The 13,709-nt window shown below is 38.7% G+C and overlaps 1 protein-coding gene across 2 annotated transcripts; it reads right to left on the bottom strand.

Annotated features, from left to right (window-relative positions):
• Positions 1 to 1,404: 1,404 nt before the first annotated feature.
• On the bottom strand, positions 1,405 to 13,709 carry LOC127180596 (KN motif and ankyrin repeat domain-containing protein 4). Of its 2 annotated transcripts, XM_051134747.1 has the most exons (10): positions 13,529 to 13,709; positions 9,664 to 9,739; positions 8,057 to 9,568; positions 7,373 to 7,421; positions 6,663 to 7,013; positions 6,451 to 6,535; positions 5,477 to 5,696; positions 4,460 to 4,602; positions 4,106 to 4,305; positions 1,405 to 1,780 (listed from the first exon to the last, which is right to left on the bottom strand). In XM_051134747.1, the coding sequence occupies exons 2-10, from the start codon at positions 9,689 to 9,691 to the stop codon at positions 1,672 to 1,674; spliced, it is 2,697 nt and encodes an 898-aa protein (XP_050990704.1). In that variant the 5' UTR covers positions 9,692 to 9,739; positions 13,529 to 13,709; the 3' UTR covers positions 1,405 to 1,671. The 2 variants fall into 2 exon arrangements, with proteins under 2 accessions (XP_050990704.1, XP_050990697.1); XM_051134740.1 differs by lacking the exon at positions 1,405 to 1,780 and having other exon boundaries at positions 1,787 to 4,305.

Raw genomic sequence — 13,709 nt, 5'->3', positions numbered from 1 at the left:
TAAACTTTATTGTGGCATAATGGTGTATTTCAAATGTTTCTCTTTATATGTCTCTCTATAGATTGATATAAAAATGAATTAAAAATCTGCTGCCATTTGTGTTTCATTAAACATATTATTTTTAGTGTTTTTTCGGACATAACACTAATGGTTTAAATGGGATCTATTATGCAAAATTCACTTTTATATTGTTTTTGAAGATATAATTATGTGTCCACAGTGTATGTGCATATCCACCCTATTGTGGTAAAAATGCATCCATTCCATTTGTTATTTTTCCAACGAGCCGTTCAGGAACGTACTCCAATGTGACGTCACATCAGTACATCCCCCACCCATGACTGGTAACAATCTCTGCCTTATTAGCCTTAATGAGTGATTTGTACACAGTCCACCATGTTTAACACCCCGCAAGAGCATTTGAAAAAAAAAACGCGGCAACAGCGTTAAAGTAGCCCAATGCTGCAGGAAAACAGCGGACTTGGCAACACTGCACAAGATGTAAATTCACACCTCTTCTAGAACGCTAGAAAGGTGGTGGGGAATAGCAGCTAATTTGCATTTAAAGATACATGCACAAAAACAAAGTTTTGCTTCCACTTAAAAATGATCATTTTTAGCATGGTATAAGAAATGATCTACGGGTTTTAAGCTATTCTGAGCTGAAACTTCACAGACACATTCTGGGGACACCTGAGACATTCTGTAAAAAGGGGCATAATAGGTCCTGTTTAATGCAGATCACATATTCCCGGTCAATATTTATTTGCAATCGTGACCCATTTCAGGTTGAAGACTGCTTTAAAACTCTGCCAGCAACATCATTATGTTACCTTATTCCTATATTACACTGTCGGGCTGGATCGCCTCTGGAATCATGTCGCTACAGTAAAAAATATTTGTTTTTTAATAATGCCACTGTCGCACAAAATATACATCAGGCTACAACTTTGCCCTGGGTTGTTTATAACACTTTATATTATTAGCTTTTGCCCACCCTGGTGAAAAAACCAGCATATGCTGGTAGGTATGTTTTGATGCTGGTTTAAGCTGGTCCTTTGCTGGTTTATGCTGGTCCTTGCTGGTTTTTGCTGGTCATGTTGCTGGTCAAGGACCAGCATGAACCAGCAAAGGACCAGCTTAAACCAGCATCAAAACCTACCTAACCAGCATTCCAGCATCAAAACATACCTACCAGCATATGCTGGTTTTTTCACCAGGGCACTAGTATGTTTACCTTTTCCAGTGTGATTTTATGTTTATTTAGACATCCATGGTAAAGGATTCTCTTCAGGATCCTCAACTGCTTTGAAGATGTCAGAAGATTTGTGTGACATTCAGTGGATATGCAGATTGTGTTCATATTAAAATACACAGTCAACCACTCAAAGGATTTATTTGGACTAGTTTTATAGAATAGTTTAATTTATTGACATAAGAATGAAACTGGGTTGGTTACAAAACATCTTTTCTGATCTGAGTGGGATTTAGGAAAAATGCACATTTAACTGTTATAGTCAGTTTTGCAACAGTTATTTACATTTACAAGCTTTACATTAAACTACTGTCTTTTTGACTTTATAGTATTGACATTTTATTGCTGATCTTTTTTTAGTAACTGTACATGAATGATTATTGAAGTATACATGACTGAAATGTCCAAGCGCCGTTCTAAGATACCTTGCATTTTTCGCTCTTGGCTTCTGTGCGGGCTTTCAGAAGGTCTGCTATCTCTGTATGAGAGGCCTGTGTCGCCAGAGATAACGCACTGCGACCCCCCCTAGAGACAAAACAGAGATGTGTGAATATGATACACAATATGGCATCTACAGAGATCTAAACAGAATGTGGATATAGTCTGTCTTTATTGTAGTGCTACAAGGCTAGTCAGGGACTACATTCACGTCATTGTTAAATGTGGCTCAAATCAGATTTCTTTTTTTTTTTTTTTTTGTGACACTAAATCTGACATTTTTCATTCTTATTTGGGCCACTTTTATTTTTGAAAGTAAATCGAATAGGCTGATATTTTGCAAGGTGACTAGCAAAGTGTGAACACTCAAGAAATTGTAATATATACACATTACTGTTCAAAAATTTTGAACAAGCATAAGTAAAAGTAAGTTTTATTTTTTATTTTTTAAAATGTTAACTTTTATTTAGCAAGGAATGCATTAAATTGATCAAAAGTGACAGAAAATTGTTTTATATTGTTACGAAAATGTGGATGCTCTTCTTTTGCACTTTCTATGAATCATAATTTCCTCAAAAATATTAGCACAACTGTTAAAAGTAAAAAAAGGAGTAAAACATTTAGATGAATTTATACATTTAGAAAAGCTATTTATCTTATATTATTTTTATTTATTTATTTATTTGTTGTTGTTCAAAAACCTATTGTGATGACTTTGAAAATGCAATGGTAACACTTGCTATTAACTAGTTGCTTATTAGCATGCATATTACTAGCATATTGGCTGTTTATTAATACTTATAAAGCATTATTAATAAGGAGTTTATTGAGGCAAAAGTTGTAGTTAATAGTTAGTTAATAGTGAGAACTGGACCCTAAATAACAGTGAACCATTGCAACACTATTTTATAATATAACAACACATTTATTATTTACCAGAATTTCTGTTTCAATTCTATTTGTATTCTGTACTCATCAAATAATCCTAAAAATATGTATTACTGTTTCCAAAAGAATAAAATAAAATAAATAAATAGGCAGCACAACTGTTTTAATGATGCTGAAAATTCAGCTTCGCATCACAAGAATAAATTACATTTTATAATATATTAAAACAGAAAACAGTTATTTAAAATGTAAATAATATTTCACAATATTACTATTTTTTACAGTATTTTGATCACATAAATGCAGCCTTGATGAGCATAAGAGTCTTCTTTCAAAATATTAAAACATTGTACTGATCCCAGATTTTTGAATGGTAATGTACATACGTATACGCACACACACACACATTGTGTTTCCATGTTTTATGGGAACATTCCATAGGCGTAATGGTTTTTATACTGTACAAATCGTATTTTCTATCACCCAACACCTAAACCTAGCCCTCACAGGAGGCTGTGCACACTCTTACTTTCTCAAAAAAAAACTCATTCTGCATGATTTATGAGCCTGTTTCCTCATGGGGACCTCACAAATTTACTGGTAGTACTATCCTTGTGGGGACATTTGGTCCCCATAACGTGATAAATACCAGGTACACACACACACACACACAAAATACTACCATCACTAGTTATTATTCATCATTCCCTGAATGTCATATGTGTGAATTGAACAGGTGGACATTAAACAGGATGCTTCTGTCTGAAAGATTGCAGGAAGTCTTTACAGCACCTGCTCTGTGTTTCAGAGGATTTATTAGTTCTCAGAGCAGCTCGTCGGTTGTAATGTGACGCAGATGTGACCTGACTAACGCTCTAGTTTCAGCTGTGGGGGAGCAGACTTGACAGCTTTCATTTTGTCTTACATGCCTCCACATTCTCTCACTGGCTTTTTCTTTCTCATTTTCTCATATAGAGCCGATGAAGCCACCTCTGTGTGGGATTATTTCAGCTGCCAAGCAAGGATTTCTCTGACACACATAGTGATTAGACTAACACTTTGTAAGCATTATTTGTACACTGGTGACTGTCAGTTTCAGTTGTTGTTTGTATGAAGAGGCTGTTTGTATGAAGACTGACATCATGTTAACACATACTGACCATTTCCAGAAATCAGACAAGACTGTGTCCAGCAGGTGGCACTTTTTTACAGTTCAACCGTCTAGCAGAAACAGCTCACTGTTGCCCTTTAACCCAAGCTGAACTTACTCTGCAGAGCTGTTGTCTTCCTCCCATAAAGTTTCATAGTTTTTTCCAACAAAAATATTCAAGATGGATTATGGATTATGCTTATACAGTTACTCAGCTTATACTGCTGACTCATAGTGACTCCTATACAGAATCATTTTTTTAATCCTCCAGAAATCTTCTGTACAAACGTGTTATTATAGCTGTTAAATTATTCTTTTTACTGTTGGATGAACATCTTCTTAGGTTTCGGACAAACACGCATAAAGAAATTACCTTGTCTTTTAAGCTGACATCGCAGTTTGCTTCCTCTAACAAAATTCGCACAATATTGACGTGTCCCCGATCACAGGCGCTGATCAGTGGAGTGGTTCCTGCGTGATCCTGGGCATTAGGATCCGCTCCCTGTTCTAGAAGGAGACGCACCATTGGGACACGTCCATGTCTTACTGCCAAGTGAAGAGCTGTTTGTCCCACCTAAAGGCACATTTGTTTACAACAGAAGCAAACACATTCATCTTTAGAAACATTACAGAGAATGCCAAATCTTATGCAAATAAGCAGTCCATTTCAAACAAATAATTTTGATAGAAAGTGTACAAAGTGCCAACTGTCTGAAGCCACCCATCACCTGGCCAACACAGGCGTTGACGTCACCAAGCTCCATCAGCTGCTGGACCACTTTCATGTCTCCTGGTGATTCTACAGCTGTCAAGGAGGCCAGCATGATAGCGGTGTAGCCAGAATTGTTTCTCAGGTCCACTTCACATACACCTAAGTTTAAGAGGAAGAAAACACAGGAAGTGTCCTTTAAATATGTAAATATGAAAATACTGGCACTTTTTGTACTGTAATGAAATTTTTATTTGAACTGTTTTTTTTTTGTTTGTTTGTTTGAACATGTAATGGATGCTAAACAATTTAAGCTGGAAGCAGGGCAACCTCAAGGTGAATAGTAAAAAAAAAAAGCTGTATTTAGACATAATAGTTTCAAGCCCTAGTGAGCTGCCATCCTGTCTACCACCTTCTAAGGCAGCATCCAAAATTAAATGGAACTCCACAAGTGACAGATTTGGAACGCTCTACATAGGCAGCAACATGTGCACCACACTAAAAATATAGCAGTACTCCAGAAGCACAAAAGAGACACAACTGATGATTGATTTATGAGGAGTTTGATGTTAGCATATTGCTAAGCTAACCATGCTATATGCAAAGACATCCCTGCAGAAAAAGAAACCAGCTAAAACCAGTCTAAACTGGTCATCCAGGGTGGTCATAGCTGGTTAGCAGGCTGGTTTTAGAGGGCTTTTGGCCACTTCCAGGCTGGTCTTAGCTGGTCAGGCTGGGAGACTGGCTGGAACATCCAGCTAAAACCAGGGTGGCCAGGCTGGGAGAAAAAAAAAAAACAGCAAAAACCAGCCAACCAGCCTAGCTAGAGTAACTTTAGCTACTCTAGGTTTTGAAATATTATAGATTGGAATCACAGCGAGAACAGTGAATGCGACTCTTCCCATTGGAGTTTGTGTTTTGCTTTCATTAGCCTCAAATAAATCAAAGATTCCATAATGTAATTTCCCACACCACAATGAAAGACCTGTTTTAAGCAGTTAAAAAAAAGATACAAAAATTGTGGATTATCACTGACCTGTGTCTAAAAGGAGCTTGACGATGCTGAAGTTACAATGAGACACACTATAATGCAAAGCGGTGTTCCCATTATCATCTGCCATGTTGACCAGGAACTGAAGGACTGTAGGTGTTTGTGAGTTAACCTCACTGAGATATGAAGCAACAGTGTCAACGCATGCTCCCTCCTCAGCAGAGACGTGAAACCACTGCTGGAACACCACAGTGAGAGCTTGGCTCTGCAAATCAGCAAAGAAGAAGACCAACAGTGGCGTTACAACTCAACAAGACAACAGAAACAACAGAATCATTTTCCTCTGCGTGGTACTGCGGTAACTCATTATCTGGCAGAGTCAAACTTGGAAGAAGAAGTCAATAGTCATTTAACAGGTGCTTGTCTCCAAAGTACAGCAACTAACAGTACACTTATTACAAGGACAATCTCCCTGGAAGTACCTGAGATTAAGGGACAGAAGCTCTTGCACCAGCGCAAACCCTCTTTTGGCATTAAAAACATGCCGTCCGAATTTACTAAAAAAGTTATCGCTAAAAAGGCGTAGACAGATTTACTAAGGTTTGCGCAAGTCAATTTTCTGGTACTTGTGGCATTATTTAATGCACGAAAAAGCATGTCCTAACCTATTCTGTGCTTGAAATGGCTGCGACAGTTTCTAATTTGCACTGGTCTTGGCAGATTACATTGATCATTATGGAAATGATCTGGCTGCGTCTATGTTCTTTAATTTGCCCATCAGCCACAGAACTTTACACTCCTATCGGCACTTTTATGGGATTCTGGTCTCACGCTGCTTTGCCCTGCTTAGCAAATCTGACCCAGTGTGTCTTGCTCAAGAGTTCAGTGGTGATGGTTCATGTCTCATTCCCTGCAAGAATTGGACCAGCAACCTTTTGGTTAGCTTGAAACTAGTATACACCGTTGCCTAAAAGGCAAGCTGGGAATGTTACATATAAACTAATTAAGTTTAAAATTACCATTTCATCATCAGGTTCTGATACTTTATCCATGTGGTCTCTCAGGAAATAACATGCCTCTATGAAATCTTTATCAACAGCCTCCCTGGAAAAAAAACAACAAACAACAACAACAAAAAAAGAAAACAGGTGATTTCCATCTGCGTTTAGAATTTAGATAAATGCTGCTACATTTCATATTGCTGTATCACCTGAAGATGAATTCATCTTACCTGTATTCCTTCACTTCCAGAAATTTCTGATCTGAGCCCACGCGCAAAGAAATGCAATCCTTCCTTTCTTCCTCTATCTGATCCTCTAGAGCTCTTGCCTGACTTGTTTGCTTATTCAGATTGTCTTGTTTTGTGGCCTCTACATCTATGGCATCTTCTTTTGGATTGAATTCTGCATATTTACTTGTGCATGTTTGTACACTGGAATCTGTTGTCCATGTGGTCCATAGATCTTCTTTAGTGGTCCATAGGCCTTCTTCTTTAGACGTGTTCTTCTCAAGGCCAACATCCGCTTCTGCATGCTCATGTAGTTTGATAGCTGTATTTATTCCCTCTGCCTCCGTGCTCCCACTTCAGAATATTGAAGGTCAAAAGCATTAGTATTCTGAAGTCACTGTCTTAGTGGATTAGTCTGGCATCACTGTGTATGACTGTACAAAAATACTTTCTGTTCCAGGGGTAGGCAAGTTCGGTCTTAGAGAGCTGCTGTAGTGCAGTTTAGCTCCAAACCTAATTAAAACACCTGAAGAAGCTAAACTATGTTTTCAGGATTACTAAAGCTATAGGCAGGTAAGGATTTTTCAGGGTTGGAGCTAAACAATGCAGGGCAGTGACTCTCTAGGACCAGAGTTACCTACCCCTGTTCTATGTTCAAGACCATTAGTGCTCTTTAAAAAAAAAAAAAAAGCCCATAGTGGTGATATGTTTACCTGTCTCTTTTGCTGATTGTCTTCAAATTTTCTGTCTTGGAATTCTCTCCTACATCAGGAAGAATTTCCATCATTTCATAGTCTTGCAATTCACAGAAAAGCCACAAAAGATCATCATGCACATTATCATTATACACTGTCAGTAAAACAAGTAGCACTTGTAAAATAGATTGAACTGTACCCTCAAAAAAAAAAAAAAGAAAACATTTTAGCTTAACAACCCCTAAAACAAGGATCTCCAACCCTGCTCCTGAAGAGCTATTGTCCTGCAGACTTCAGTTCCAACCCTGCTCTAACATAACTGTCTGTAATTATCGAGTAGCCCTGAACAGCTTAATTAGGTGTGTTTAATTGGGGTTGGAGCTGAAATCTGCTGAAAGGTAACTCTCCAGGAGCAGGGTTGGAGACTCTTAGCTGACAGGTGCATATTAGTATCCTTTGAGCAGGGATGTCCAACCTCTGTCCTGGACGGCCAGTGTCCTGCAGAGTTTAGCTCCAACTTGCCTCAACACACATGCCTAGTAAGAGCTTGATTAGCTGATTCAGGTGTGTCTAATTAGTTTCGGAGCTAAACTCTGCTGGACCGTGGACCTCCAGGACTGAGTTTGGACACCCGTGCCTTTGAGGGTAGCGCAGTGATAAGATGTTGTTCCCCTAAAGGTGCAAACGAGTGCAGAGTCATACCTGGCTGTGGGGCATCACCAGTAGGAAACACATAGAGGGCAAGAAGGGTGACTAAAGTTGTTAACTGCTCTTGAATAGTGCAAACACGTGGAGGCAAGTGATCTGAAGACATTTTCCCTGATGAGTCGTCTTTGCAAAGGCATTCCCACTGCTCCTGAAGGAGCTCTTCCAATCTTTTCACATGGTGCTCCATGTCTGCATGTGAAACTGGAGGTTGATCCAGAACTTGAGGGGCAGTTCCCAACTCTGTTGGCATCTCTTGACCACTTATTAGTGTTTCCTGCAGTTCCGCCACAGGTTCTAGACTTTGTGTACTTACTAAAGAGCTCTCGGATGAAATCACCTTGGCCAGTGTGCGCCCCATTTCAAGCTGTATGGTCAACTGCTTGACCTTTTCCTCCTTTTGAAGACTCTCCTCTACTTGCTGCTTCAGCAAAGCTTTTGTCTTGTCCAGCTCTACCTCCAGTTCATGAAGCTTCTGTTCCAGCAAAACAACTTTCCTCTGGAGAGTTTCAGTGAGAGACTTAGCTTTGTCTCCATTATCTGAGAGATCTCGTTCTCGCGAGACCATCTTACGTCTTTCAATCTCTGGAAGATTTCTTTCAGAAATTGAAGTCATTGCAACCGCATCAACTTGATCAGAAGAAGCCTTGACATTTTCCTCTATCCGGTCATATTCTCGATTCATCCAGTCATCACTTGCTTTGTCTTGATTTTCTCTGGCGGATGAAGGAGTGTCCCAGTTATTTATGTGTAGAGGAACATCCAGCGGCCTGGTGGTTTTGTTTTGGGAATGTAGCTGGAGTAAAAGTCTCTCTTGCTCCTCCTGCAAAATACATATCTGTGCCTTGAGCTCAGGAATGACTCTGATCTCTTCTTCCAATTCCCCAACCCGTTCAAGAGCTGCAGTGAGCCGCTGGAGGGTCCCGTTTGCTCTACCTATCCTGCTGTCGGAAGTATGGAAGATGTCTTCAGAGGAGCCATTTTCCTGCATTAGATATTCCTTTGGGCTACTGGGGCTGGTTGGATCCTCGGTTGACTCAGAGCGTTTTCTCAGTAAAACGGTCAAGGGTAAACTGGAGGCTCTCAAGAGATTTGGCCTGACATAACATCCCAAGGGCTGCTCATCAAAAGCCTCCATCTCTGCAGATGTGAAGGACTTGTAAATGGGTTCTCCCCTCCTGGCATAGCCAGCAGACACACTGTCACTAGATCGAAACTCAAAATGTTGCTGAGAGTCGCCTAGTTTGGTTTTGGGCCATAAAGTGCTGACCGAGTTCCACTCTGTAGCTCTACATCCATATCCCGGAAGGCTTAAGTTACGTGACAGGATGCCATTATTTCGTCCTCTTTGCCTTCTCTGCATTGGCACCCTCCTAATAGTGTTGCCCTTCTCAATGTCATCGACATACTTGAGAAAGTCCAGGTCCAAATGGAATCCATAGGGCGTCTCCACAGAATAGGAGGGTGGTCTTCTTTGGCTCCCATTCTCTTTTGGATAGATGCCATTCTCTAAAACAAAAACACAAAGGTGAGTTGCAGAAGTGGCAATGCACCACTGGAACTGCAATACCATGTATTTTTAAACAAAACTATGTGATTCTTACCTTTTTGGGTATCCATTGTTCTTAGCATAAGTCTGTTTTCAACTTCATGTGGTTTTTAGTTTGTGTCTCATACCACCTGAGGACGAAAAGACATTGCTTTTACTCTGATGTGTTAAATGAAACAGAATCAAGCACTTCTAAATGCTGGGAACACAAGCTGAGATGAAAGTAGATGCATAAGTATTTTGCAGATTTACAGAGCCACACTCTTTCTTCTCTCTCTCTCTCTGTCCCCATCTAACTCTCTTTGACCACGCAGCACTTTCAAGGCACCACAGAAGCAGCCACAGCCCAAACAATGTGAGCTATGCAGTAAACACACAAATAGCTGAGACCAAACACATCCACTGGCTCGCATACACACAGACACCCACAGATGCACACCTTGGTATCGCTCACACTGGTAGAAAAAAAAAAAACATCTTATCAAAATTTGCAGCATGCCTTCTTTCATACCTGTCTGTTCCACTGTCCTACTCTATCAATAGAGATCAGCCAGACAAACACTTAAATAGGGGATAACCTTTTTTGGTTACGACATACGTCAGTACCTGACTATGCTAAGACAGGCTGATCTGAAAGAACTGATAAAACTATTGAAGTATATGGGCCATGTCAGGCAAAAAAATGCATTGCTGATATAGTCTTATGCTGATAGGAAAATGCAGGATTCTTGTCCGAAATACATTTTTGTTTCCTGTATCTAGCCACTGGACACAGGGCTGTCTAATCCACCTTCCAGCAAAGTTCAGCTCTTCAGGATTACTAGAAACTTCCAGGCAGGTGTGTTGGAGGTAAACTCTGCAGGATTGGACACTCCTGTTGTGTAGATACACCTACACAGTGCTAAAATAAACAAGTAAATGCATATTTACTTACCGGCACACATAGACTGACATGACCCCGTTGTCACCTCTCTCATATGCTGACATAGTAATGCCTGAAATGTACGTGAACACAAATGTTTCCAGCTACATAAGCTTGATGTTTCACTTTTGTCAAGGGACAGTGAGGTTGCTTTACTTTAAAACTGTCTTCTACAGTCAGTCAGTCTCTTTCAAGTCAACAATTAGGTGGAGCAACAGTTTGAGAATTGTAAGCTTAGTTTAAGTAAGTTAAACTGTAGCTACCTGACACATGTAATGTCACAGAATTTGATGTTTACGACCCCTTTGAGTACTTGTAGAGTATATTTCTGTCCTAATTAATTTGCACCACTATTATAAACAACTGTAATATAAATACTAAATCATTATAAGTGCTGTGAATTGCTTTAAGCATACAGACAACTTTATTACAGTGTTTTAATTTAGACATTGTAGTAAATTTAGGATTTCTTTGGTCACTTTCACAATGTAGTCTGTGTTAACGCTTACCAAAAAGAAGTATACTTCAAGTTTATTTTATTAAGTATACTTAAGTAAAGTTCAAGTATATTTTTCAGTATACTTTATGTAGTAAGTAGACAAATATCAGTTAGTACGAGTAGTATACTTGCAAGTGTACTATTTGAATACTCCTTGGGACTAAATTGGCCCACTTTTTAGTATATAAAAGTATACTTGAGTACACAACTAGTTTACATCTATGTTTTCAGTTTGTACTGCAAGTATACTAAAAGTGAACTTACAGGTATACTGATAGTTTACTTTTTATGCATTTTTAGTACACTTTGAAGTATAGTCTCAGTAAACTACTAGTAAGGTAGATTTATACTGCAAGTATACTCGTACGTTTTCTTTAAGTGAACTTTACATCATACTTTAAGTATACTACTATGTTCCTATTTAGGTATTCATATGTATATATTTTGTTATGAATAATCCATGAATATGTGAACATACAAAACATCAAATGAAAGATCAGGGTATCTGCTCGTAAACAAAAACATTTTATTCTTGCTTCATGCATTCTTTTTTTATAAACACTTGAATGTGGTTAAGTTTCATAAATAATAAATAAATAAATAACATTTTGAACTAAAAGCTAAAAAAAGACTATTCATGATAATCAAAACATAGATGGAGTTGATCAACACCCCAAAGCTTGACAGTCATTATTACCTCTTCGTGGGTCAACGTTTTATTGCATAGCGTTACACAGTTTTACATATCTATGGTTTTGATGCTGCTTTATGTCTGACGATTGTGTTAGATTACATGTGGAAGCATCTGTTGTTTCGGTTTCTTCTTCACTTGTGTTTTGGAAAGTACGACTCAAATAGACTTTCTCTAAGTATAAGTCAAGTATACTTAAATGTCATTTTAAGTATATTTATGAGAAGTATATAAAGCACATTTCTGAGAAGTACATAAAAAGTAGACTGAAAGTATACTTTCCTATTTTTTAGTTTAAAAGAAGTATACTAGTAGCACACTTGAAAAAACTTTTTTTTTTTCGTAAGGGAAGACACACTCCATTTCACAGTAATGATTATTGTTCCCTTTCTCTTTTTTGCAGCACTAAGGAAAAAAAAAATCCCTCCTCTCATTAAATGTATTTCTCTCCGCTGCATTCTTTCTTACACCACAAATTGGATTGAAACTCATGACAACTTAAAAACTGCTAGCGCTGTAAGAACAAAATTCAAAACACTGCGTTCTCTGAAAAGAACGGACAATTTCAGGTTTTAGGTCAGGCTTGGAGGATGGAAAAAAAGACCAAACTGGAAACTTGAGAGGAACAAACATTTTATCCTGCAGAGAGTTTCAAACTAGTCTGCAACAACTGGAAGCTTTTTCTTACTTTCAACCAAACATTGCTGCACAATGCATAACTTCTAAATTACTGTGTGGCTTTTCCAAGTGAGTCTTTTCATATCCTCCTCTTTGTGCTATCACTAAAATGTGTCAGATGACACAACCTGTTCTCTCTTTCTTCTCTGAATAGTGTATGTTATGCTAGCTGTGTTTTGACATGCACATTTAACAACTCAAGTAGGCCTGATTCACTTTTACATAAAACTGACTGCTGGTCCTACACACTTTCTCACTCACTCACATTTTAACACACACAATAGACAGACGTTTCACTCTTCCTGTTTGGCCCTGTAAGTGGTGTGGTTTCCTTGGCTCAGATCCTCATTCTTTCTCCTCTGTTTGGAGCTGGCTGGAGGACTGAAGCCAAAGATCGGTTCTCCTGCTCCTGACCCCCATCACCCTTTCGCTTTATGGACAGAGGGTGTGGTAGAGAGTCTCTGCTATTGGACTTTTCAGAATGACTACTGTCTGTCTGTCTATCTAGCTATCTGTCTTGCACGTTCTTATCCTTAGAGTGTTGCTCCATCTCCTCCTCTGTTGTTTTTTTCCATGTCCTCAGTATTTGGACCATGCCGACAATCTTGGCTCTCTGCCAACAGCAATATGTGCACGCACACCAGTTACATGAGAAGACGTGTGCAGCAAAGTAAATTCTGACTCACTGCATAATCAAACACATGAAAACGTTCAGCACTCTGTGCCTGAGGAACATTCAAAAAGAGTCTTTTAAAGTCACCATTGAAAGTCCCTGTTCACTGGCTCATGTCACACAAACTAAGTAGTTCAGGACATCTTTCTATTGTTTTAGTGAACCAATCACTACACCAGAGGAAAGTCTTTGAACCTCATTTGAGACATCCAAAAAAAGTGAACTTCCTGAGAATTTGTTTGTGCAAAATAAATGACGTATGATATGGAAGCAAAATGACACACCCAAATTAAACTAAAACACTTTATGCAATATTCTAATACAAAACGCAAATGCCTAGGCACTCAGAGTTTAAAAAGTAACCATCTTAGAGTTTTGCTCAAACTCTTTGACATTGCTTCTGAGTTTTTTGTTGAAATATTTACGCTAAATTCAATATTTTAGGGTTGTGTCTTACCTTAAACATCACAAGCCTGGCATTGTGTCCTCTCTGTGCTGGAGTTTAAGCCTGTTTACCTCTTCACTTTTCTTCTTCTTCTGAGAGGCTTCAGAGGGGAAAGCAGACAAAAGACATTCAAGCAATGCCAATGTAAAATTCTTGCAAAACATAAGCAGTGTTATTGTGTGTGGAACAGGAG

This window comes from Labeo rohita, chromosome 2 (genome assembly GCF_022985175.1).
Source record: "Labeo rohita strain BAU-BD-2019 chromosome 2, IGBB_LRoh.1.0, whole genome shotgun sequence".
Classification (NCBI taxonomy): domain Eukaryota; kingdom Metazoa; phylum Chordata; class Actinopteri; order Cypriniformes; family Cyprinidae; genus Labeo; species Labeo rohita.
Note: the sequence above shows the minus strand (reverse complement) of the source record. Positions and strands in the feature narration are given on the sequence as shown.

Coding starts and splice junctions, on each gene's coding strand:
- LOC127180596 (XM_051134740.1), bottom strand. CDS start 9,691: ATGCTAAGAACAATGGATACCCAAAAAG. Junction 9,569..9,663: donor AACAATGGATACCCAAAAAG/GTAAGAATCACA, acceptor TTTTTGTTTTAG/AGAATGGCATCTATCCAAAA. Junction 6,536..6,662: donor CTGGAAGTGAAGGAATACAG/GTAAGATGAATT, acceptor TTTTTTTTCCAG/GGAGGCTGTTGATAAAGATT.